At 35.0% G+C, this 23361-nt stretch overlaps 5 protein-coding genes across 8 annotated transcripts; 3 read left to right on the top strand and 2 right to left on the bottom strand.

The window, feature by feature from the left end:
• Positions 1-693: 693 nt before the first annotated feature.
• LOC123317271 (clavesin-2-like) lies at positions 694-2114 on the top strand. The gene is made up of 2 exons (XM_044903706.1): positions 694-1109; positions 1327-2114. The coding sequence occupies exons 1-2, from the start codon at positions 839-841 to the stop codon at positions 1830-1832; spliced, it is 777 nt and encodes a 258-aa protein (XP_044759641.1). The 5' UTR covers positions 694-838; the 3' UTR covers positions 1833-2114.
• A 195-nt stretch (positions 2115-2309) lies between these two features.
• LOC123317241 (putative leucine-rich repeat-containing protein DDB_G0290503) lies at positions 2310-11889 on the top strand. 4 transcript variants are annotated; one of them, XM_044903670.1, is made up of 9 exons: positions 2310-2556; positions 6598-6979; positions 8172-8395; positions 8673-9090; positions 9304-9500; positions 9557-9728; positions 9891-9986; positions 10290-10379; positions 11013-11889. In XM_044903670.1, the coding sequence occupies exons 2-9, from the start codon at positions 6620-6622 to the stop codon at positions 11208-11210; spliced, it is 1755 nt and encodes a 584-aa protein (XP_044759605.1). In that variant the 5' UTR covers positions 2310-2556; positions 6598-6619; the 3' UTR covers positions 11211-11889. The 4 variants fall into 4 exon arrangements, with proteins under 4 accessions (XP_044759605.1, XP_044759602.1, XP_044759606.1 ...); XM_044903667.1 differs by having other exon boundaries at positions 6550-6979; XM_044903669.1 differs by lacking the exon at positions 2310-2556 and adding an exon at positions 5074-5297 and having other exon boundaries at positions 6550-6979.
• Positions 11890-12129: 240 nt separating this feature from the next.
• Positions 12130-13230, bottom strand: LOC123316261 (60S ribosomal protein L11). Its single transcript, XM_044902232.1, has 3 exons — positions 13074-13230; positions 12489-12813; positions 12130-12432 (listed from the first exon to the last, which is right to left on the bottom strand). Exons 1-3 carry the CDS (start codon positions 13077-13079, stop codon positions 12194-12196), a joined length of 570 nt encoding a protein of 189 aa, XP_044758167.1. The 5' UTR covers positions 13080-13230; the 3' UTR covers positions 12130-12193.
• A 184-nt stretch (positions 13231-13414) lies between these two features.
• On the top strand, positions 13415-17955 carry LOC123316260 (dynein regulatory complex protein 1). The gene is made up of 9 exons (XM_044902231.1): positions 13415-13889; positions 14041-14301; positions 14711-14918; positions 14974-15727; positions 15786-16178; positions 16904-17150; positions 17204-17377; positions 17429-17604; positions 17738-17955. The coding sequence occupies exons 1-9, from the start codon at positions 13759-13761 to the stop codon at positions 17899-17901; spliced, it is 2508 nt and encodes an 835-aa protein (XP_044758166.1). The 5' UTR covers positions 13415-13758; the 3' UTR covers positions 17902-17955.
• Positions 17956-18066: 111 nt separating this feature from the next.
• On the bottom strand, positions 18067-20997 carry LOC123316754 (elongation factor-like GTPase 1). Its single transcript, XM_044902969.1, has one exon. It carries the CDS (start codon positions 20995-20997, stop codon positions 18067-18069), a length of 2931 nt encoding a protein of 976 aa, XP_044758904.1.
• Between the last annotated feature and the right edge of the window lie 2364 nt (positions 20998-23361).

The following is a 23361-nucleotide window of genomic DNA, read 5'->3' as shown; positions in this document are numbered from 1 at the left end:
ATGAAACAGAAATGAAAATGACATTTTACGTACAAATTTCCAATCGAAAAGTGACTATTTATGAAGGCCAGTATTTTTCGTCCGCAGATACTTTTCGTCAGTAAACTCTTTTCGTCTGCTAGCTGTCATCACACTAAGATAGAGCGGTGATTGAGCCAGAGTGCATTTAGAACGTGGTTGGAGTATATGAGTATTCATAATAATCAAGAATGGATAGCGATATGTATATCTTAGATTGGGGGTTATTTGGGATTGTATAAGCAGACAGTCGATACTTATTTACCTGATATGTATATCAGTAACACCCCTCCAGAGCTGAGGAAATTGGCAACAAGAGCTAGATACTTACTTTCATAAAGGTATGAGAGGTCGACGAAAAAATGTAATATATACCTCGGCAAAATTGTCTACTGTCTAGCGTCCTTGCAGGCTGAACTATACTAGACTATTTTTGTACTCTAATTTGGAATATTTCTTGTCAGTTCCACATATGTCACCTGAGAAAGCATTTTTTGATAAATTTGTTGTCATTTGAAGCAACTTTAATGTGAATATTTCATAATTTCATCAAAATACATCCCATGCAGTCGATTTTTCGATTACATATTTCAAAATACCTTAAAACGGAGCGATCAACTGAATTCAATCGAAAATCGAAGGATTTATATCATCTGGGGCGTATCGGATAAGATAAATATGATGAAAATATTACAGTTCCTCTATCTGTCCTAAAAATCGATAGATAACAGCATAATTCGCGTTTGCTTGTTAGAAGTTTCAAACAAACCTGATTTTTTCATCTGTCAAAGTGCGTTGTGATCAATAATGAATATCGAAAATGTTTCAGAATTCCCTGGAATATATAAAGAAAACTGAGAAAATCCCTCTTGGAAAACTTAAATTTAAACTGATAAACATCGATGATAAAAATTTTTCAACCTGTGATGAAAACTTGCTGAAGTTTCTGTATTCTCGAAGGCTGAGTGTTGAACAGACTTTCAGGCTTATTGAAAATCATTTGAGATACAGACGTGAAAACCCAGAAATTTTCACGAATCTCAGCATAAATGATCCGGAAATTAGGAGTGCACTTGAAAATTCTCTGCCAGGTGAGTAGGAGAGATATTAAATGAAGTTAATGAAATTAAATTAAATAAATGATTATTGCCTTGGAGTGTTCAACCCCCCACATTAATACTCAATGATATTGCTTAAGGGGTGATCTACAAGTATTGCTCAGGCTTTTATATATATTGCAGTCTGAATTGAATCTGAAAATTTCGAATTTTTGAGCCAAAATAAATTAAATTATTAAATATTTTGTAGGACTTCTGCCCCAAACAGACAGAAAGTGCAGGACCATCATAGTCTTCCACGCAAACAACTGGGACGGACAAATCAGCTTGATCTCGATATACAGGGCCTTGATTCTCTGCCTGGACTTCGCCTTACAAAACGTACACGTACAAAACAACGGTTTTGTCATCATAGTTAACTGGGAACAATTCACGTTTAAAAAGTCCACCTGGATCAACCCCAAGATTATACGACATATGATTCATGGCATGCAGGAATGTTATCCAGTGAAAATTCTGGAGTTGCACTTCATTGCCTCCCCATGGTACATAAATACCGCCTTCAACGTGTACAAATTGTCCTTTGAGGAAGATATAAGGGAGAACTTCCACGTGCATGGGAGAAATTTGAGTACTTTGCACGAGTTCATCCACAGAGACGTTCTCCCAACTGAGTTGGGTGGATCCTTGCCGAGTTACAATTGTGCCAAGTTGATAGATGAGTTGGAAAGCTATTGCAAAAATAGTGTTAGATGATGCAACAGTTTCTTTTCGAGTCAGTGTGGAGATAAGTGGAAAGATTTCGGATCAAAATGATTAATACAAAAATTGCAATGAATATTTAGTTTTTTTTTTAATAATTTCTACAGAAACCTTTGTTGAAAATATTTTTTCCCATTTTTAAGCTGTACATAGTAGCTCGTTTGCAACAACCGCTTCTTTTGTCGATGTTAAACGTAAACCATGATAATTTATTCTTTACCCTTGTAATTCCCTATGTTTTGATGAATATTTCAACAAATAAAGCCTGAAAACGTATATAATTCAATGATTTGACGTTCAAATCGTTTCATTCCTCCTCATTCGTCGATTTTAAAATGTATTATGAGAAAATAGAGCTTCCGCCATTTTGCAACCAGCTTGGGTCGTCAACCCAAGATACACGTGAAAGTATAAGCACAGCCTTCCGATCCCCGATTGCGTTCATGGTTAAAAGATTATGTCCTACTAAACTACTGCTTATTACAAAACTAACCGTCACGTTATATACCTGTAGAGCGAAAAGAAAAGGAAGTTATGAAACAGAAACTGTATTTCGAGAAATAGAACCATAATAATAAAAGTTCATTCATCGTGCGCCCACTCTTTCATAGATTCGCGGACAAACTTGGAAGAATAGTTGCGTGTAATGTTGCGGTTTAGTTTTTCCGAAGAAACGGTGGATTTCCCCTTTATTTCCGTGCTTTGAATCCAGCTAAAAGTGAGTATAATTTTGTCTGTTCGTACCATTTTCTATGTAGCAACGTTCGTGACAAAGATTGACTCTATTCGTACCTAATAATTATTTTTGTACCTCATTTCATCGGCTTATTTGTATCCTTGAACGAATTTCTGGAGTTTAATAACTCAAAATCGTATAATGAATAGCAATAGAGAAGCAATGCATTCATTATAAAGTAATAAGTCTTTCAAACTAAAACCATATTTTTTCAACGTATTATACCAAAAAAATAGTCATATTTCTGGCATTCATTACACATAAATTTGTGGAGCAAGTTTACCGTTTCTTGTTTATCAATAAAAATTCGGGATTAATATGATTATCAGATAAATGATAAGAATGATAGGTCAAAGATTTAGCAATCTAGATATTCCATGAAATTTTGTTTCAACCAAATTTTGCAACGCGCGTTCTGTATTATGAATCCTCAATTCCAAACTTTTGAGAATATTCTACCTACGTTTTGTCTAAGAATTCATTTTTCCATTTCAAGGATGAGAATTGCCTTAAATTTCTCACATAAATTTGCAATTCCTGGAATATTTTGCATAATTATCTAGGGTCTTTATATTCTCTTGTTTTTTCAAGATCCTCCATTAGTTTTAATCTATTTTACACTCAAGCAATTTAATTCATCATTATAAATAATGAATCATTTTGAAAATCATCATAAAAAATTAGAATTGAATTTTCATCAGAAATGATGGTCTGCCTGAATAGTGTATACAAATGTAGTATGTATAACGATAAAGAAATGAAGACATATAGTTTATCCATCCTTCAATTTCCTTTCTTAAACAGTTGAACATAACAATAGAAAAATATTAGTTTCAAGATGTCCTCATGTCTGCAAACTGTTTGAGTATTTTTTGTGGAATTCTATCATTTCCGTATATCCAATACCTATGTATCAGTGAAAGAGTGAAAAGGTTTCTTTTAGGTATCGTATATCCGGCTATTCCATTTAGGATGTCTCTGTGTTTTCGTGTTCCAAATTATAATGGATCGATTCTGGTCAGTGAAGGTCATCCCAATTTTGCGAATTAAAAATTCATCTCACTTTCTACCAAAATCGATACTCCTTTATCATTGAAAAGAATTATTCTGTATTTAGTAACTACGGAATTTAAAAAAAAACTGGGAGAATTTCATCAAGGAAAACTCATATTAGGTACCTAATTTCGATAAATAAAATTTAATTGGAAAAATATGTATTGAAGTTTTACAAACCAAGTTTTCAACAGGAATGAAATGAAAATTTTTACAATTTTCTTAATAACAGAACAAATAACAAAAGATAGATTTCTATGAAAGTAATTTTTCTGAAAATGACAATTCAACAAGAAATATTGCTATTTAAATATTAATTTAAATAATCCGTATTGCCACCTTTATTATCGATACAAGAACAGATTCACCGAGGCGTGCTATCTATCGATTTGTTTATTGCTTCTTGAGGAACATCTGACCATTCTTCTAAAACCGTTTGTATAAGTGGTTCTGTGCTACCAGAATTGTTTTGACGAGCTCTATAGGACTCAGACTCGGTGAGCAAGAAGACGACTGTAAAACTGTCACTTTCTTCCGTTTTTAGGAAAATTTTCGAAATTCTGGTGGTATTTGGAGTTGTGTTATCTTGCATAAATTTGAAATAATAGCAAAAACACCTCGCCAGAGTCTGATTACAAGTTACAATACTAAATGGACATACCTTTGACCTGTTAGGGCTTGTCAGATGAGAAGGTCCTTTCTCACCAATCATAATTTCACCCCAAAACATAACATAACTTTGTATTTCGGGATAGATTGAGCCGACTCTGGTTTCATCCGAAAATAAGACATTTTTTCAATTTTCAATAGTCCAATTTCTCTCAGGCTCTAAATACCAATTTAAATGGCCAGTTTTATTTGCCTTAAAAGTTCTGGAACCCTTTACTGTATTCTGCTAAATCACTGCGAAGTGTTTTTCTGATAGTTTCAACAGAAAAGCTTACACCTCTAGCCCTGTAGCTTGCAAAAGTTGACTTTGAAGCTCTGGATGAGATGTTGTGGGATTTTCTCTTGCTATTTGAGCTACAAAGCTCAAAAAAAGTTGAGCAATGTATCAATCAACGATACGATCTCAAAGTAAGCTTTGGGAGATCAAAAATTACTCGACAAATTGAGAAAGAAATGCCTAAAAACATTCATATATTTATATTTATTTATATATTTTTCAACACAGAAGCCTATATGAGTATTTTCCCATAAAAAAAATCTGGGTTTCAGATATTTGAGATTTCTGAGAGGCCAAATCCAGACAAATCTGCGATGTCTACCATGAAATCGATTCTAGTCCCATCCATTTCAGTTCACCGCAACGCGGATCTGCTTTGTCGCTCAATTTATAATGCAATTTGATTACGATTCAATTTTTTTCAGCCTATTCTTTCCGTTCTACCGTTACACGGATCTCGGATAGTGAGTAATTAACTCAACCCGATTCAATTCTGATATAATCAGGAAATACTTAATCTTACTTCAAGTTGAGAATCGTTTTGTACGCACATAACTACGCGCGTTATTAGTGAAAGCATTTTTTATATCGATTGATTCGATTAAAAGTGCATATATTACGAAATAAACCTGCCTCTTCGCGTACACGAGGAAGAAAATATTCGAAAGCTGAAAATTATGAAATTTGAATACAGTTAGAGTGTTGCACTAACCTCGTAAAGCAGGCAAGTATTGCGTTAAAACATTACTCCTTTATCGCTGAACGGCAATTTTCACGCTATCTCAACGAATTTTGAGAATTCGACTGTGTTTGAGTGACGCACAAAAATATACGTTAATTTTGAGTCCAAGGCAGAAATATTCAACAACATCAAAGTGCTCGATAATACCTACGGTAGTTGCTCGTTATAGGTATAAGACTGGTTCATCTGATGCCAAATTTTTGTTATTACTCTGCCTACTTCCTACCAAACTAACATTTTTCAGTTTAATTGGGGCAAACTGTATGTTTATACACACCTTATAATTTCGAGAGAAATCATTTAACATCATGTGGTGATTCCTCTTAATCAATTGCAATGTTGTGCTTCGTTCTTCGTTGGTTATGATCTTCTATTCTTTAGAAAATTTTTGACCATACCAGTTGCATTAAAAGGTTGTGATGTTTCAGTGAACGAAAACGTAGTTTTCAAATGTAAAGTGATTTTTTTTTTCGAACTATTTCAACCAAGCTTATTCAAGAACACAAAATAACAAGGAAACAGGGTGTCCAATTTAAGATGCAGTTTTAGATATCTGCGATGAAACCGGAAGTATAGTAGTAATTTCAGTTTTATAAATATCGTTTTTTTTTTGAAGATTTATTCACATGGTTCCATACTTTATAGTAGCAGTGTATATTCTTCATCACTAAGGATATCCTATAGGTATATATTATACCTATACTCGTACATAACAAAGTAAATCATAAGGCAGAATTTCCTGTGAAATTTTTGAGTTAATCATTGCTCATATTCCAAAAATTGCGTTGACACTTGTTGAGTATAGTTATTTATTCTCATATTATTCTATTATGGATCCAATTTTTTTTTAATTTAGTTTCCTTAACGCCATAGCTTTTTTTTCATCTTATCTCGTGGAATATTTCATGATTCATGAGTTTCAGTGGCCATATGTCCCCAAATTTCAGATTTCCTTCAGCTACATACATCAGGAATACTATACTAACCCTCTCTGCGAAATTTAAGGAGTTTCTTGAACTCTTCATGAGTTTGGCGCGTTGATCCGAGAAGCACATCGCAGAATAGCCCTGTGCGAGTAACTGGGAAGTGAGGAAGATAATAACAGTCGATTTTACGTGAAATAAATTGGATTTCTCATCCTTTCAAACCGCATTAATTGGCGAACGAACATGAAGAATACCATTCCTTTCACGCCTGGAAGACCCTGTGGACTAACTGTACATTTTATTTGAAGAAAAACCAACGAACCATCGATAATGAGTGCCACAACTTTCGTCACCAGGAATGACCACAACACTCTGGGTATGGACCATTCCAGAATACCAATTTCCACCTCCCCATTACCCTTAAGGAGATCGCACAGCTTGAGGTTGCGTGGTGAAAAGTTACCCTCTCACCAGGTACGTCTTTCCCAAGGCTCTGCCACGAAAATGAAGAACGGGGGAATGGAAACGATTCCGCAAAACGTGGGGTGTTCAACCCCCCTGAATGGCATGGCGCACACTCGTTTCAGGAGGGTGTCCATAGACCTGCGTGATGTGAAAAACCAGCATACGGTATCCAGAAAGGTGGTCGATGGTTGCAATCACCTAAAGACGGATATTCGATCTTCAAGTACCCCCAAGGGGGTACCAAGCCCCAATGCACCTCGTGCAAAGACCCTGGTAAGTCCTTATCATCGTATTTTGTCGCCTACTCATTTCCTTCGCGATTGAATTTAATCTGCATTTTTTACGGTACCTACTAACCTATCTACGGGGAAACTGTGTCAACATATTCGATTAAATGGGATTAGATTTGTCTGATTATCCTTCTAAAGTTACACACTGACTCAAAGCGCGCTTAATTTTGCTTTGAAAGTAATATGATTTGACTGACCTGTCTGGATATCAATATTTTCCCTTCATCTTTATTTTTGTGAAATAATTCGAGTATTGAAGTAAAAAGTGAAGCAGATCTTCCTTAATCCTTAATCCCACAGGATTTTTTAATTGAATTTGTATAGGTACTTTCTACTTGTGTTTAAGTGTAATAATTCATGTTTTTTACCCAGATTAGAAATTCCCAATTGTTTATAGTGGATCTTTGCTTCAATGGATCCTCCTTTTATGTGTTTTCACGCAGATTGTAGGACTTTCAGTTGTTTGCCTTGAAACTATCAGTTTTACGAAGTCAAAAAATTCGTAATTTCATTCTCTTTATCTGATATAAATATTATACGAAATCTTCAATTATCTACAAATTCAATTGGAATGATACCTACGTATTTAAATGGTATGTACCCTGAAATTTTGCATGGAGAAGACTTTTTCATTCAAAGAAAATTAAATGATGATCTTATTTGACTTCAGATATTTCGTTCATATTTTCGTACATATCTTCCTCTTTTTGTTAGAATAAACATTTCAAAAATTTTCAGTTCTGCTCATTTGTTATTGCAGTTTGCAGTTTAAAAATCAATAAGCGCATCCTTCAATTTATTTATCAGATAATAAAATTATCTTGAAATGCACTCTGAGTGATATCTTTGCATTATATTCAAAAATATCTACAGCAATTCGATTTCCTGATAAATGAGCAAGATCCACTAAATTCCATTCCCACTATTCACCACCAAAAACATCTCTCCCTCAGTTTACTCAATTTCAAACGGATAACCAAATTCGAAAAATTGTGTGCGCCATTATAAAGGATAGGCTTTTGTTATGCAAAGGGCTGAAATTATTTGATTTTGGTTTCAAAAGATGTCCCCCTTTTTGAACGATCACTGTGACAGGCCCTATGATAAGAAATAAATACCTTAACACAATATCTAATGCCACTGGTGTGTTCTAACGCGCTCCTAATTTTTTCTAGTCTTTATCCCTCTCAAGTACTAAACTCCATAACCAGAAGTCGCCAACATTCTCATTGCCTTCGACTACACCACCCACGTCTCCTTATGGTACTAATCAATCTAACCTAAACCATGACTGGGACTCTGAAAGTCTAGGCAGTACCACCAGTAATCTAAGCTTATCGTCCTGTGATCATGCTGCTATAGCAAGAAATGGCACTACATTCTCTGGAAGGAGTATGCGGTAGGTATACGCAGTAAAAGTAATGATTTTCACTCAAATGAGTGCAGCAAAAATGAAAGACGTTTAAGATCACTTATTTAGAATTCTTGAAGGGGTGGCTACTTGGGTCACTAAGATGACCTGACAGAGAGTCTTCCCTCATTAATACCAACCTATGTCCCTAATAAATTGTTTTCTAGTTCGCTAGGTACCTACCTCAGTCCTTGATATAAATATATGACATATAAAAAAATTCCAAATGGTTATTCTGCTTTCAAAAACAATTAAATATTTCCAGATACATATTCCACTGCAACCAAAATGCTGCTGTATCTGGTGAGGAATACCTCACACCAACACAAAGAGCTCATCGCCAAATAAAAAAACTAAAGAACCTATTGCACCAAGCCCAAATAGAGCTGGAACAGAAAGATAGTGAAATACTGAAACTAACCAAAGAAGTAGTTGAATTAAGGCTATACAAAGCGGCTATATGTTCACCAGAAGACAGGTCGAATTCCAGTGATGCTGTTACTGTCAGGGAGAACAATTCGGATGAGCAGATAACACCTGAAGGTGTCAATGAAAATGGGCAAATAGCCAACTGTTTGGATTCCAGTGGATCTCGTGTTGATTCTGGTCATTTTGAAGATTTGAACAGGAGTGGAACTCTGGAGGGAGGCTCATCTTTTGAGGAAACCGACACTATTCAGTCAGTGAGTATGCTTATTCCAAATATTTGCCCACTTTAGAATAGTTTCAAAGCCAGTAATGCACATTAGTTTGGTGAAATCAAATGTTGACTGATCATTATTCAATATTCTGCTTTCTCAAAAATACATTGTCCTCGTCTATAATACCTCTATAGCGAATGAAAGAAAATTTATCCAATTATAACTACCTAGACCTCATGTAATTGAAATTTCCAGCCTGAAAAAAAGGATAGAGCAGTAGATACCTGCGATTTTGGAGCAATTAGTAATTCTGAACAAAATTTAATCCTAGAGTATGAAAAACGAATTCAGGAACTCATAAAGCTCCATGAGGAAGAGAACTACCACCTGAAGCAAAAACATAACGATAAAATAGAAGAGTTACTCTCCAGAATAGGAGATATAAATCAAAGGTGAACATCTATACAATAAATGATTCGACCCCCTTGTACTAATTTTAGTTTTGAAGGTATTGGCAGATAGTTCCAGAGCTAGATACAGCAAAGGCACGGATAAAAGATTTAGAGAAGCAGCTCGAGGATAGCTGCCAGAATCTCGAAGATTTAGAAGCTAAAAAGAAAGAATCTTATATGGAAATGACAAGGCAGCATGGCCAAGGATCATCTAAAGTAGATAATCAGGTAGGTGATACGGACAAACTTTTAAAAATGATGTTTATATATCTACTAGCAGAGACTCTGCTAATGGTATTATTTTCTGACCGGAAAAATTTGTTGGCCTGGAAGAAATATTATCAAATTTTTTTTATATAACGCATATCTGATATTTTTACGATGTTTAAGGTTATGGACATAGCAAAGCGTAATCCATCCAGGCTTTCAGTTCCTGAACTACTTGAAGAACTGCAAGTTACTAAAAACGAACTGGAAAATTTGAAGGTGCGTATAAACACCCTTCCATGAGCAATTTTGTGTTACGTCACATTTTGTTAACATAATAAAGGCGTTAACAAACGGGTATAAAGTAATCTTTGGATCTTATTGTTAAATCTAAGTATTCAAAGAATTCCTCAAAGCTTATTCATTCAAATTTCCATAGATTACTTAATGAACTCTTTTGTTTAACGCTCAAATACTAACAATTTCCGATTCTTCCAATGTTTAGGTAACTTTAAACACAAAATTTGTGAATCAACCGCTAGTATCACACACTGCTAGTCTTAAAAAAATACCCGTTTTTAGGATACTGAGTATACATCGACGTCTAAGAACTTGCAACCATTGCTAAGTGCCAAAGAAGCCCTCTCTTTATGGGTTCTTGGTGCGAGAAAGGTAAAATTTGCATTTGTTGCCTAATTGGCACTTTTGGAGTTGGTTCTGTAGCTATTTCCTGCATGGACACTAGCTTAATTTTTCTTTATTTGCGAAATTTTTTCTCTTTACTATTGTCAGAGTAATTTTGGCTCTGCAATAAGCCATACAGTTGTACCCTAGATGTCGCTGGTATGCTCAAAGGCGTACAGTGACTCTAACAAGAGCAAAGATATTACATATATGTAATATCTTTGAACAAGAGTCACTGTACAAAGGCGTATTTAGAACTAGTTCTTACTGTATCCCTATATGAAATTTGTCTTGCCTATCTACACAATTCATTAAAACCTTACTCAGGCACGCTTTCTAGCACAGGCAGTTATAGTAAAAACTAGAAGTCGAATCAGTTCCATCTTTAAAAAGATTTGGCACTTCCCTTTAATCTTCACGCACCAGTGAATTTTATGATTATTTCAAAGTTTGGTTTGCTTTTGGACAAGAAATATCACCAAGAATATTGCATTTTTAGTAACTACCTGCAGTATTTCGAGCTGAATGCGAATTAGAATATCGCAAACGCAAACCAAACAAGCTATTATTTGGTCATTTCACAATAGTTTTTAATTGAATTTTAATTTAAACTCTTTTCAGGCGATGTATCGTCAGCTGATGGAAGCGAAAAGCAAGAATAAAATAGACCCAGAAATAACCCTTCAGTTTCTGAAATCCGCTATATATTATTTCCTTACGGATAAAGAAAATACATCTGGACACTTGAAAGCTATACAGAGTATTTTGGGTTTTAGCCAAAGTGAAATAACAAACATCGATAAGGCGCAGCTTCAATAGTTGGATGAGAATGTAGACATCCAATTTGTATACAAAAGACAACTGGTAACCAGTGGAAAGATGCCTTCAACCCTAGTATTCCGCAATAAACTATGAATGTTGCAAGAATGTAGAGAAACTTTCAGGATAGTGTAAATTGTTCAAATTCAAGATTGAAAATACGATCTTGGAATTTCTTAGCATAGGCGACTTTTAAAATTTTTCTAATTGCAGAAAGTATCTTCACATTTTTGTCTACCATAGCTTCGATATTCAAAATTATAAACCATTTACAGATAGAATATACAGTGGTGCTAACTATATCCGAGATTAAAAAATGGGACGAATATTTCGCCTCATTTAGATGTTTTCAATTTTTATAGCTTTGTGATATAGCACCCAAATCCTCATTCGTATTTACACATTAATTTTTATGCGGGGTATTTTGACGTGTTGTGAAAGATTTGCCATCCATAAGAGAGAATATTTTACGATTGACCTATATTATTGAGTTGAATACTCAAAGCATATTCTGAGAAAGTAGATATTTTCGAAAGTGAAGACTGACCGAGTCGTTTTCAATACTACCCACCTTGCATAATTCAAACTATTCCTGAGTATTTTAAATATAATTTTTGTATACTTGTATACTTTTATTTAGTGGTGTTGTAAAATTTGAAGTATTATATTTGAATTCAAACTTGTATTTTTAATGCAGTTTACTGCCCCCACAGTACCTACCCAACAATTTGGACACTTAAAATTCCTGTCGTTGATTTCTTGCATCAATTTTAATGAATGTCGGAGAACTTGACGACAATATAAAAAAATTAGTGCCCTTTCCTTCCCACAAAAGATAGAACTAGAATATTGAGTGCTTCGATAGTACTACCTTGGTAATTCATTGTTTTATTGTATAGCCTATCATTCAAAACAACAATATGGGTTATGTTTTTTATTAAACAGTAATACAAATATCTTTTTTACATAAATGTTATTACTGCTCATTTTTTACTTCCCAAAATGATACCATCATATTTCTGCTGGAACCATTTCATGGCATCTTCCTTGTTCAATCTGTGGGGTGCTCCTACTTTCCCTTGTTTCCTTCTCCTGTGTGCTACATTGAATCCTGGACGTCCCAAGACTACATAGAAGTCAAGACCGTAAATTCCTATACTTGGGTCATATTTGATTCCAAGATCTATGTGTTCCTGGATACCAAAACCGAAATTTCCAGATGCTAAAAAAGTAAACAATTGAACATACTTTCATGTAAAAAATGAAGTGGTACGTTACCTGAGAAATTATCTCTCCTCAATTCATATTCCCTAACTTTAAGACCCCTTTCCAAAATTTCTTCAGCTTTTGGGCCACGAACTGTACAATGTACAGCGATTTTTTCGTTCCTTCTGATACCAAAGGATCTGACTGTGTACCTAGCTTTAGAAAACACTGGCTGTTGGCCTGTGAGTTGTTCCAATACCTTTGCTGCACGGGTTAGCCTGTCACCAGATTCACCAACACATATATTCAGGCATAGTTTACGGATATGAAGTTCCCTCATGGGGTTCTTTGACTTATCCTTAACCTCTTCTTTGTTTTTCTTAGTTACTGGTTCGGGCTGAAACAAAATCGATAGGTAAAATAATGTACTGTTAGAACTGGAAAAAAGCTAGTTTTCTTGCAGTATCTCAATCATTAATTGATCGAGAAGCTGGGCATTATTGAAGACATTTGTAGGTTGGAAATGAATATATGCAAAAACTATGAAGGATGATGGTAAAATACCAAAATTGTAAACGAAATTATTTAGTGGATATAAAAAATATCTTTAACGAATTTCAGATAATTCTAGATATAGTATTTATTTAAAATACTTACCGCCATCTTGCCGTTAAAAGAATTTTAAGACAGCGCACACACTACTCTTCCACGATCCACTGTAAAAAGGAAGAGCAACAAAACAGATTGAGGTTAACAGTCACAGATTCTTGTCTACTTTTTTGTGACTACAAACACATTTGATTTTTTCGAACAAATTACGTTTAGTATACTATATAAATCTAATATTTCATATGAGATTTTTTCTATTGATGGCTTGGAATATTACAATTACTACCAATCTGTATTTAATATATCACATTTAATTCTCTCAGTAGTTCATAAGTACCACTAGGAGAAGTTCTCAAGTGCGATAGACACAATGCTCACTAATATTTTCAAAAAAATTAATATTTTTTGAGCAGACTTTGATTTTGAGACAATTTCTGATTTTGAATCACCAGAATCGAAAATGAATATTGTTCAGCGTAATATATCTAATATAAATATTCCTGAGGTGTATCCAAGATGAATAAAGTTATCTTTCTCTTAATAAACATATGAATATGTGAAAAAACATTTTGGCCATGAATCTCTCCATTCTCTTCGATTGTTGCTTTCGATCTGTTCTTATGCACTCCAAATAGAAATCCATGTAGCCATTTTATTCTGAAATATTTGAATTTCCATAGCAACAATCCTCACTGCTGTGACATTATTTTTTCCATAAAAAAGCTTCCAAAAAATGGATGAACTTTCGCAGCAAATTTCTGAAGCTTTAATTGAGTTGGAACCTCAAGTAACATCAGCTGATCCAAACGAAAGGAAGCTTGCTAGAACACTAAGAATTGAAAGACGTTTGGAGGCATTGAGAAGGTTATACAGCAGTGCATTTTTCTTACATGCTGTGTTTTTTAAGATGTGAACGATGCATTAATTTCCTGTTAATTTCCCAACATTAATAAAGTTATTAGAAGTCGATATCAATCAAGATTATGGTTTTAGTCATAAAGTATATAATTTTCAGACAAAATGAACCTGAACATGTTCAGGTTGAGGAAAGTAAGGATAAAAGTTTGACTCAAATCCAAATCGAAAAGAGCATTGATGTCCTGAAAAAGCTTTTGACTGAGGGAGAAGAAAGGGTAACAAATATTAGAGTGGCAAGTGACTCTAGAGAAACAGATCGTAGAGAAGCAGAGGGTGTTAATAGAGAGAAAATTATCGAAGCACTAGAAGAAGAAGCTCAATTGGCTGAAGAAGCTTTCAAGCAGATTTCAGAAAAATGGTATCATTCAATGCAATACCTAATTATTCAGTTAATTTATTAGTCAAGATCAAAAAAGTTGTTTGACTTCTAATAACAGATGATATATTATGATTTTCACGAAAATTAAACCAAGATACATGTTTACTTCCATTTACTTTCACCCATCTGAAGATACTAACTGATTTTTGTGAAAATCAACTTGTTAAATTATGAATTTTCATCAAGTATTGGTCACATCAATTCAATATTTGTTTGAGTTCTTTGCTGCTATGCTATACAGCAGATATTTCCCAGTATAGGTTTTCAACATTGGATCAAACTTCCCACCTTAGTAATAACACAATCTTTTGAATTTTTATCAGGGGTTTTTTCTTTTCATTATACTATTCCTCTCTATTGGAAAATGAGTTATGCCATATACATTCAGGTTCACAATTTTGAAATCGAATGATCCGCTGAATATAAATGAAAAAATGATGTTACAAAAAGATAAATGTGAAGAATTAATGAGGCAGAAAGACGGAATAATAGCTATGCTCAAAGACGAAATAGCAGTAGCTGAAAAGAAATTTAGTAATGACCAGAAGAAACAAGTCGACGATATTTGTTTATTGTCCAATAGGATTGAGAAGCAGGTAGAAAAGGAAAATTCCTAATATTTTATACAATCTACGCCTATATTAATTGCAGATTGCTCTCACTAGGAGAGCTTATAGGGAGCAGCTGAAACTTATCGAAGAGAGTATGGAAGCTGAACGAAAAGTGATGATGGAAGTGAATTCGAAGAAATGGGAAGATCTACACAAGAAACGAGACCAAGAAGAACAAGCCAATTCCGACAAGAAATACCTACAGATGGAACATTTCGATAATCAGATGACCGAACTGCGTAGAGAGTTTCAAGAGAAGTATAGGGAAACTAAAATAAAGCTGGAAAGGGACATCGACGATTTAGAACAAGAGCTCGAGAGAATAAAAGCGTTAGCAATATTGAACAGCGAGAAATTGGACTATAATTACCAGATTCTGAAAAAGAGGGAAGACGAGAATATAATAATAAAATCCCAACAGAAGAGGAGAATTAACAAGCTGCAAGACATTGTTAATAAACTGAAAAGGAGGATATCGGAGTACGGAGAAGGGACCAAACAACAAATCATCAAAGTTTCTGGAGAAATAGCTAAATTGCAAAAAAACATATTGGATATCGAATCCAAAGCTGACCATTTTGCCGAAATAAACGACGTTAAGTTCAATCAACTGTGGGATATGAATATGGAGAGGGTTCTTGAAGTTGCCCAGAGGATATTGACGATTGACAGGATATTACATGAACAACTGCTTGGATTGGAATGGGTTGATAAAGGGACTCTGAAGAGGAAGGAACTTAAGAAAGAGAGTTTGCCAAGTTATAAATACGCTGTTGAAGTTTTGGAAGAAGAAGGTTTGTTCTCTGACACTTCACTTGATTTTTTCAATACAGAGAGATGATACATTTTCAGCGAGAGCTCAAAAACCTCAGGAAACTGTCAAGGTCATCAGAAGTCAAAGGGTCGACCTTCAGTTAGACCAGAAGAAGGAAGAGGGAAGGGAGATTCTCCTCAAGCAGGTCATGAAACAAATATCGGACAGGGCCGGTTTCATCTTAGAAGACCGTCTGCAGAAGATTCTCGAGCCTTTCTTGGAAACCGAGAAGACTTTGATAAAGATGGACAACGTTTTCTCGGCGTTGAACATCACGAAAGACGCTGATATCGATCAACTCTTGGAGTATTTCCTCCCTTATACCCATTGCCCGATTTGTTCAACCGGTCCACTTGTGGAAAAGGTCTCGTTGAAAAGCGAAGGCAGCGAGGAGGAAATTCAGCAAATGTCGATATCGACAGATGCAGATGGTAAGGTCATTTTATAGGGATAAACACACTTACCTTTGGATACTCCCTGTGTACAGGGTGGGCAAAATTCGTTGTCTTCTGAGAGAACTATAGCACCTAGAAGAAAACGGATGACACATTTCCAAGCTCATTTTTGGAGAAACAAAGAATGGTGAAAACTGCAGCCTCCTACGATACTTCGTTTTTGAGTTTGACAATTTCGTAAAGTTCTCATAACTTTTTTGTCTTTGAAGTTACAAATCTGAAACTTGAACCTTCTACAGGCACTTTTTAACGTAGAATCCACTGATGAGCTCAAAATATTTTTTCATTGTTTTAAATATCAACTTCTATCAAATTTGTTATTTTTGAATTGGAAAAAAATCTTTTGTCAGTAGATTTTACGTATGAAATTGCCTAAGAAGGTTCAAGTTTCAGATCTGTAACTTCAAAGACAAAAAAGTTATGAGAACTTTTCGGAATCGTCAAAATCTCAATTTTTGTTTATAACTCGAAATTTAAAAATAATAGGCCGATTCTGTTTTCAGATTTGGATTAGTCATGAAAAAAGTACCATAGAATGTGTCATCCGTATTCTTCTAGCTGCTGTAGTTCTCGAGATCCCCCCAGTAGACAACGAATTTTGCCCACCCTGCATATTCTTTTCGAATTGTATAAGGATGATGACTTTATACAATAGTGAGATTTTTAGTTTTTATTTTGCGATTGAAAGGTTATTTTCGTAGCTGAAACTACTAGTGAACTTGACACCGAAGTGTCTTACATGTCTGAAGAGAGTAAGAGGACAGTTGAGAAAGAAAAACCAGCACATTTGTTGATTCCCGTCTCGCATCTCCCTGGACCTACTATTGCTTCTGTGATGAATGAAGTGCTTGATCCTAATTTGGATGAGTCTGAGTCTTCGGAAAGCGAGTCTGAAAATGTGGTTGCCACATACGAGACTTTAGACCCCTTAGAAAATATGCCCCCTTTGTAAGTTGTGAAGCGATATTTCGATATGCTATTGGCAACGGTTGGTTTTACAGGAGGCCAGGCACAGGCCAGAAGGAAGATATAAGCACCGTAGCAGTACCATCGGAACAAGCAGAAATCGAAGAAAAGTTATCTTGTCAGTATCAACATCCACTGGTTATCAGTTCGGTTTACGTGTTGAAGGCCTTGAGGAATTTCGTCAATAATTACTACAAACCAAAACCTGGGTGAGTTGTTGGCAATTTTTTTTCATGTGATTACCGATTTTAAATTTCCAGGCTTCCTACGATGGATCAACGATTGTCCAGACAAAGAAATACGATTTGTAGGTTGGTTGAAGAAAATGATATAAAAATGTTTTGGGAACAATTCAAAAATATATTTACAGAGGAAAATGAGAATGTTTGGAACGCTTTGTCTGACGGTTTAACGAGGTACCATGCCATATTGAAAGGTAAAAACCATTTCTTGAGAAACAAATCAATTGACAGAAAATTAATCCAAGTTATAGTCATCAGATTTTGCGACTTATTCAAAAAACTGTTGAAGAAATACCTTTTTTACTAATTAATCTTGTTGAATTTCAGATCGTAAGGTTTTACATGACGAAGTGGTGGAGTTGAGACAACAAAATCATGATCTGAAAATTCTACTTTCGAAATACTTAGACGATCCAGATAATCCAAATTTAGAGCCTCCTTGCGCTTTACAGAGAAACACTCCACCTGGTACTAGGTCTCGTAAACTATGATAAATATATACAACTTTGTTTATTTTCATTTTACACGATAAATATTTAAACTCATGATCTTTTTTATTTTTTATTGAAAACCTTTGTAAAATATGAAATTTAACAAGTCTTTTTACATGAGTCACCCGAGGGGAGGGCGATACAGTTATGTACAAAATTGCGAAATTATTTTTTCTTATTCCTATTCCTTTCTTTTTCGGCATGTATCACCACCTGGTCCTTAACAGGGAGTCCTTTTCTTTTCCTTGCATCCCTCAACATGTTACTCGCTCTAACAGCTTTCTTATCAATCTGATCCTCGGTCTTGTGTTCGTAAAATGGATCTTTGTCAATTAGTTGATAGTGGCTGTATTTCAGATTGGGAGAAGCCTGACCTGATGTCATTTTGCGAATCTCATCCACAAAATCTGTACTGTCGATAACAGGAAGGTGAGCCTTCACGAAGTATTTTTTTTCCTCCTCGTCCATACATACAGAGTTAACGATTTTGCCGTTTCTTTTTCCAATAACGTCGTGCACGTTTCTCAAAATCGAGGTGTTCACTTGAATTTCAGTAGTGAAAACTGGCTCCATCAATCTCAAGGTTCTCTTCTCTAACGCTTTCTTGAATAAGGAAGTAATATGCCCTTCGACTATTTGAAGATTTACCCTATTATTACCAGCCTTGGAACTATCGGAGTAATTTGGGTCATACTCAAATGCTTTTACAATGAAAGCGCAATTCATCAAGCGTTCTTTGCAAAGGGGGCCAGATTTACAAGTATATTTGAAGGGATTTTTTATACACCAATTGTAAGATTGTCTGGCATCGTCTGAAGCTTTCTTGAATATGTTGCATTCATAGTCGGGAATTCCATTTATCAATAAATTGATACTGTTCTTCCGTTCACCAACACTCCATATTTTATCATGAAGGGTAGCCCAAAGGTTGTTCTCTGTACTGAATACGTTTCTCAGGTTTTCCTTGAGTCTGGAAACTGCAGAGTTGATTTTTTCATCTGCGAATACCTTCTCACCATCCTCATTACTTTCTCCTACGTTCCTAGCTGAAAACTCCTCTATCATCTTCAGAAGTTCATAGTTATGTTCAACAAAGTTAGAAATATATGTTGGTAACGACACAGCTATCACTGAAACTGTAAAAGGTCCGGAAGTAAGACTGACAATTTTCGATTCATCGTATCCGCTGTCGTATCTATTTGACTCATGTATTATTGTTTCACGCAACAAGACCATGGGGGGGGAAACAGTGAATTCAACTTTAGCAAACTTTGTTTTTAGATCTTCCAGGCATTTTTCAAGATGTACACTACCAGAAGTTGATAGAACAAATTCTCCAGTTTCTTGAATATAAAATTGAACACAAGAATCGTTTCGCATCAATTCTTTCGCGCCATCAAGTAAAGCTTTATAGTCCATAATGTCAAGAGGTTCAATATAATTCCGTACCACGGGCTCTAAAGTTTGTTGTTCAATGAAAGGGATACATTTGACTGTGTTCGAAACTGTAGCTGTTCTTATAATAGAAGACTCTAAGCCCCCTATAGCACAAATGTTACCAGCTGGTATGTTATCAACAAGAGTTAGGTTCCTTCCAATTAACACGTACAGTTCTTTCACTGTGGCTTTTTTGATATATTTGTTTCCTTCAATAAAACTCCCGATATTTTCTTCTATCTTAGTCTTGTCAGGCATATAACCGTGATGTAGAACATAAACTTCTTGCCCCACTTTCAAATTTCCACTGAATACTCTAGCAAAAGCTACAGTAACAATGTCTTTCTCCTCTTTGACTTCTTCACCATTTTTCAATGCTTCATTTCTGATTCTTCTCGATTCTTCCAAAGTTCTTGACCCAGATTGGTTTTGCGATAAATTAGACTTATTCACACAGAACATTTTAGAAACATACAACACAACAGGAGCTGCATCATCAGAAGAACAATTTTTTAAATGGGATATCAATTCATCTTTGCATTCGTTCAAGTAGGGATCTTCACAGAGAATATTTTTGTTCAGCAAATATTCGATTTTCTCTGATGGAATGGCACAAGGGGCTGGAACAACACTGTAACATTGTTGGAGTATTGTTTCTGCTAATGATTTCCAAGTCTCTAAAATGGATTTTATTTGTATTTTGGAATCTCTGTGCTTCATATCCTTTGTCATTTGTTTAATACCCAATTTCTCCAAAATGACATTCACTTTTTCCTTATCCTCGTCAACTAATATTGTTTTATAAACATGTTTGAGTGTTTTCACACATAACTGAGTAAATACATTAGTTTTTGCCTTTTCTATAGCTCCTTTCTTTACTGATTTACTTTTTGCATCAATATACAGATCAAAATCCCACAGTTTTATGTTCAATGATTCTACAGTTTCATCAGGAAGCATACTGGTGAACATTGCTGCTATTTGTTTTAAAGTGAATCCCCATCCATGTATTGCACTTGCAAAAATAACATTTCCCTTTTCTGGTTGGAAAAGCAGATCAGTATTTTCAATATCGACTTCACTTTCTGTATACTGATACAACTGTGCGACTGCTGAATTGCAGTCTTCAATAATTTGAGAAATTCTGATGAAAATTTGATGCATGTCTTTGTTTATAAGAAGCTTATCCAATTTATTGAGTAAAAGAATCATTTTAGCTTTTTGTTCAAAAGCTTGCTTCATCGATTCTCTAGTTTGCACACACACACCTTCAACAACGTCAACTAATATAATAGCTCCATCACTTACTCTTACAGCTGCCGTCACTTCTGATGAGAAATCTATATGTCCAGGAGTGTCAATCATATTCAACAACATTAATTTTTCAGTTTTGGTAACATCACAATATACTGGATTCACAAGAGATACTGCACTGCTTTTCATTGTAATCTTACGTTCTTGCTCATCCAAGCGATCGTCCAAATATCTGAGCGTACCAGCTGAACGTTTGGTTATTATTCCGTTCGTTCCAAGAAGAGAGTCTGCAACAGTAGTTTTGCCGTGGTCTACGTGAGCAAGGATACATATGTTTCTTATACATTTCGGGTATTTCATACACAAACGGATGTCACTTTGACGGTGGACCGACGTCTCTTCCATTTTTTATAGAGTCTTCTAATTTTAAACGAGAAAAAAGCTGGATATAAGATGGTTAATAAAAGCATTACACTATCACAGTATTGTGAAATATGAATTTAAAAACATATAGGTTGACAAGAACACTGACAAAATAAATCCATAGAAAACGAGAATCTTCATCTTTATTATTAGTTTTTTGGTTCATAATGGCCTATACATTAGTATAGTTTTGGCCAACATTTGTATATTATAAAGAATTAATTAGGTTTTCAATAATTAGGCTACGAATTGACTATGAAGTGCATATACAATTGTTAAGATTTTCGTTATTTATACAGGTTATACAGAAGCTGTAAGTTATGCGAAAATGGTGGAAGCGCAAATAATTATAGAGGTAGTAAATTGACCGGCAAATACACAAACTACACAAGAGATTTTTACATTCGAATTCTTCAAAGGGGGAAAAATTTGACAAGTTCAATTTTTCATTATAAAAGAATAATATTTTATTATAAAAGAATAATTTCTCTGATGACATGGTCAATCTTTTTTTCAACCTACATTTTTTTTATAGGGCGTTGAAATCTCCAAACTCTTGTATTATTTGCCTTATCTTCAATGAAGAAATAGTGCAAAAATACCAGATTTCTCTGGAATTTTTTTATTTTCAGTTATTTTCACAGTGGCTATAGCTCACTAGTAAATATAAACTTTCTCATTATTGAAGAACTGCGAATCAGGTTTTAGTTCAAACTCGAAAATGAAAGACAAAAACCAAATTGTAATCTGGGAGGCAGTGTCAGATCAACTTAATTGGGGGCCTCAAGCACGGGACAGATTGTGGGCCCCTATTTTGTAGGATATATTGACAAAAATATGGCGGAGGATTTTGCTTCATGCAAACTTTTATTTAACCTCTCATATCATTTTCTATCGTTAATTCGTTATTTCATGATCCTTATTTCTTTTTCTCGTCACAAAAAATGAGAAGCTTCGCCACTGCTGGGAGGTACCTATAGGAAAAAACTTTTCATTCAGTCTAAGCACAATGGTGTCCTTGCAGAATCGGATTCAGCAGCTTATTTTTTCGCTAAAGCCTGCATTTCCTATATCAATCAACACCTTCTAGTTCTCACGCAAAAAATAAACAGGTACCAGCACGTTTTCGTCTCAAACGTCAATTTGATCCCTATAAGTAGTCTCTTTCTTTGGCACCTACCTATCCTATTTACTTGGGTGGCACCTTGTCCTTACCTAGCTGATAAAAACGCGGCGCTATCTTTGATAAAACTACAACTACGTGCCGTCGGTCAATTGGTCGACCCACCCAGGCAAATCGAATCAGTAAAAATAGAGAAGTGTTATCTATTTGACAGTAAATATTTAATGCCATCCAAGGAGATTGTTCTTGTCCTCCTGGCTCTTTGACAGGAACTAATAAGTTGGAGACAGGAAGTAAGGTGTCGAAACAGGATATTGACAGGCGCTAAAATTCGTGGTCCAACACTCCATTGTTGCCTTTTTATTGTTTGTTCAGTTTTATTGGATACTTTGGCGTTGTTCAGGTCACTTATCTTTATTACGCCGGGTAGTGTGCTGTGAATTTTGTAGAGTAAAACCGTTTTTGTGAATGGATTTGGGATGGTGTCAAGATCTGACAGAATACGAGTCATAAGGTTGCCAGCTTTGATGCGCCGACAATTCCGCATTTGCTAGAAACCATACTAAAATGAATTTCATGAATGTGTGGCCAAAAACACTACTCCTAGCTATCGATGTGTTGAATCTCTACTACCCACCCCTATCTGTGATCGTTGCTAACCTCACTTATGTCAAACTGACGACTGAACTGGATTTTTTACATCCATTTGCGTTTAGACTTAAAAATGTCGAGTTTCTGAAGCCTTTTTTCTTATTTCCGATTTCCCAACATTCTAAATCAACTGATTTTCCCCTTGCACCTCTATCACTCGGTGTTAACTAAATTTCTTATATGTATATACCTATTAGGGCGAAAGAAATTTGACCCATTCTTCTAGAATATTTTCGTACATTCTGATCTCTAGCGTTTCCTCAGAATCAATATAGGTTTCGATTAAATTTAGATCTTTAGATTCAAAAACGATCCATACTTCCTTCAGTTAGAAAAATATTCCACTCCCATAGATAACAAATTTGGGAATTATGTGAATTTTCCCGATTTTTCGAGAACATTTCCAAAATTGTGGTAACTGACATGAAACATTTTCTAAATCGATAATTATTCATAAAATCTAGATTTTGAAATACAAGAAAGATACAAACTTTCGTTAGTTTGAAAAATATTCCACCTCTATAACCATTTTTGGTGAAACAGAAACACATTGTGTCTATTAATATTCTCTG

The sequence above is a fragment of the Coccinella septempunctata genome, chromosome 7 (assembly GCF_907165205.1).
Source record: "Coccinella septempunctata chromosome 7, icCocSept1.1, whole genome shotgun sequence".
Classification (NCBI taxonomy): Eukaryota; Metazoa; Arthropoda; class Insecta; order Coleoptera; family Coccinellidae; genus Coccinella; species Coccinella septempunctata.
Note: the sequence above shows the minus strand (reverse complement) of the source record. Positions and strands in the feature narration are given on the sequence as shown.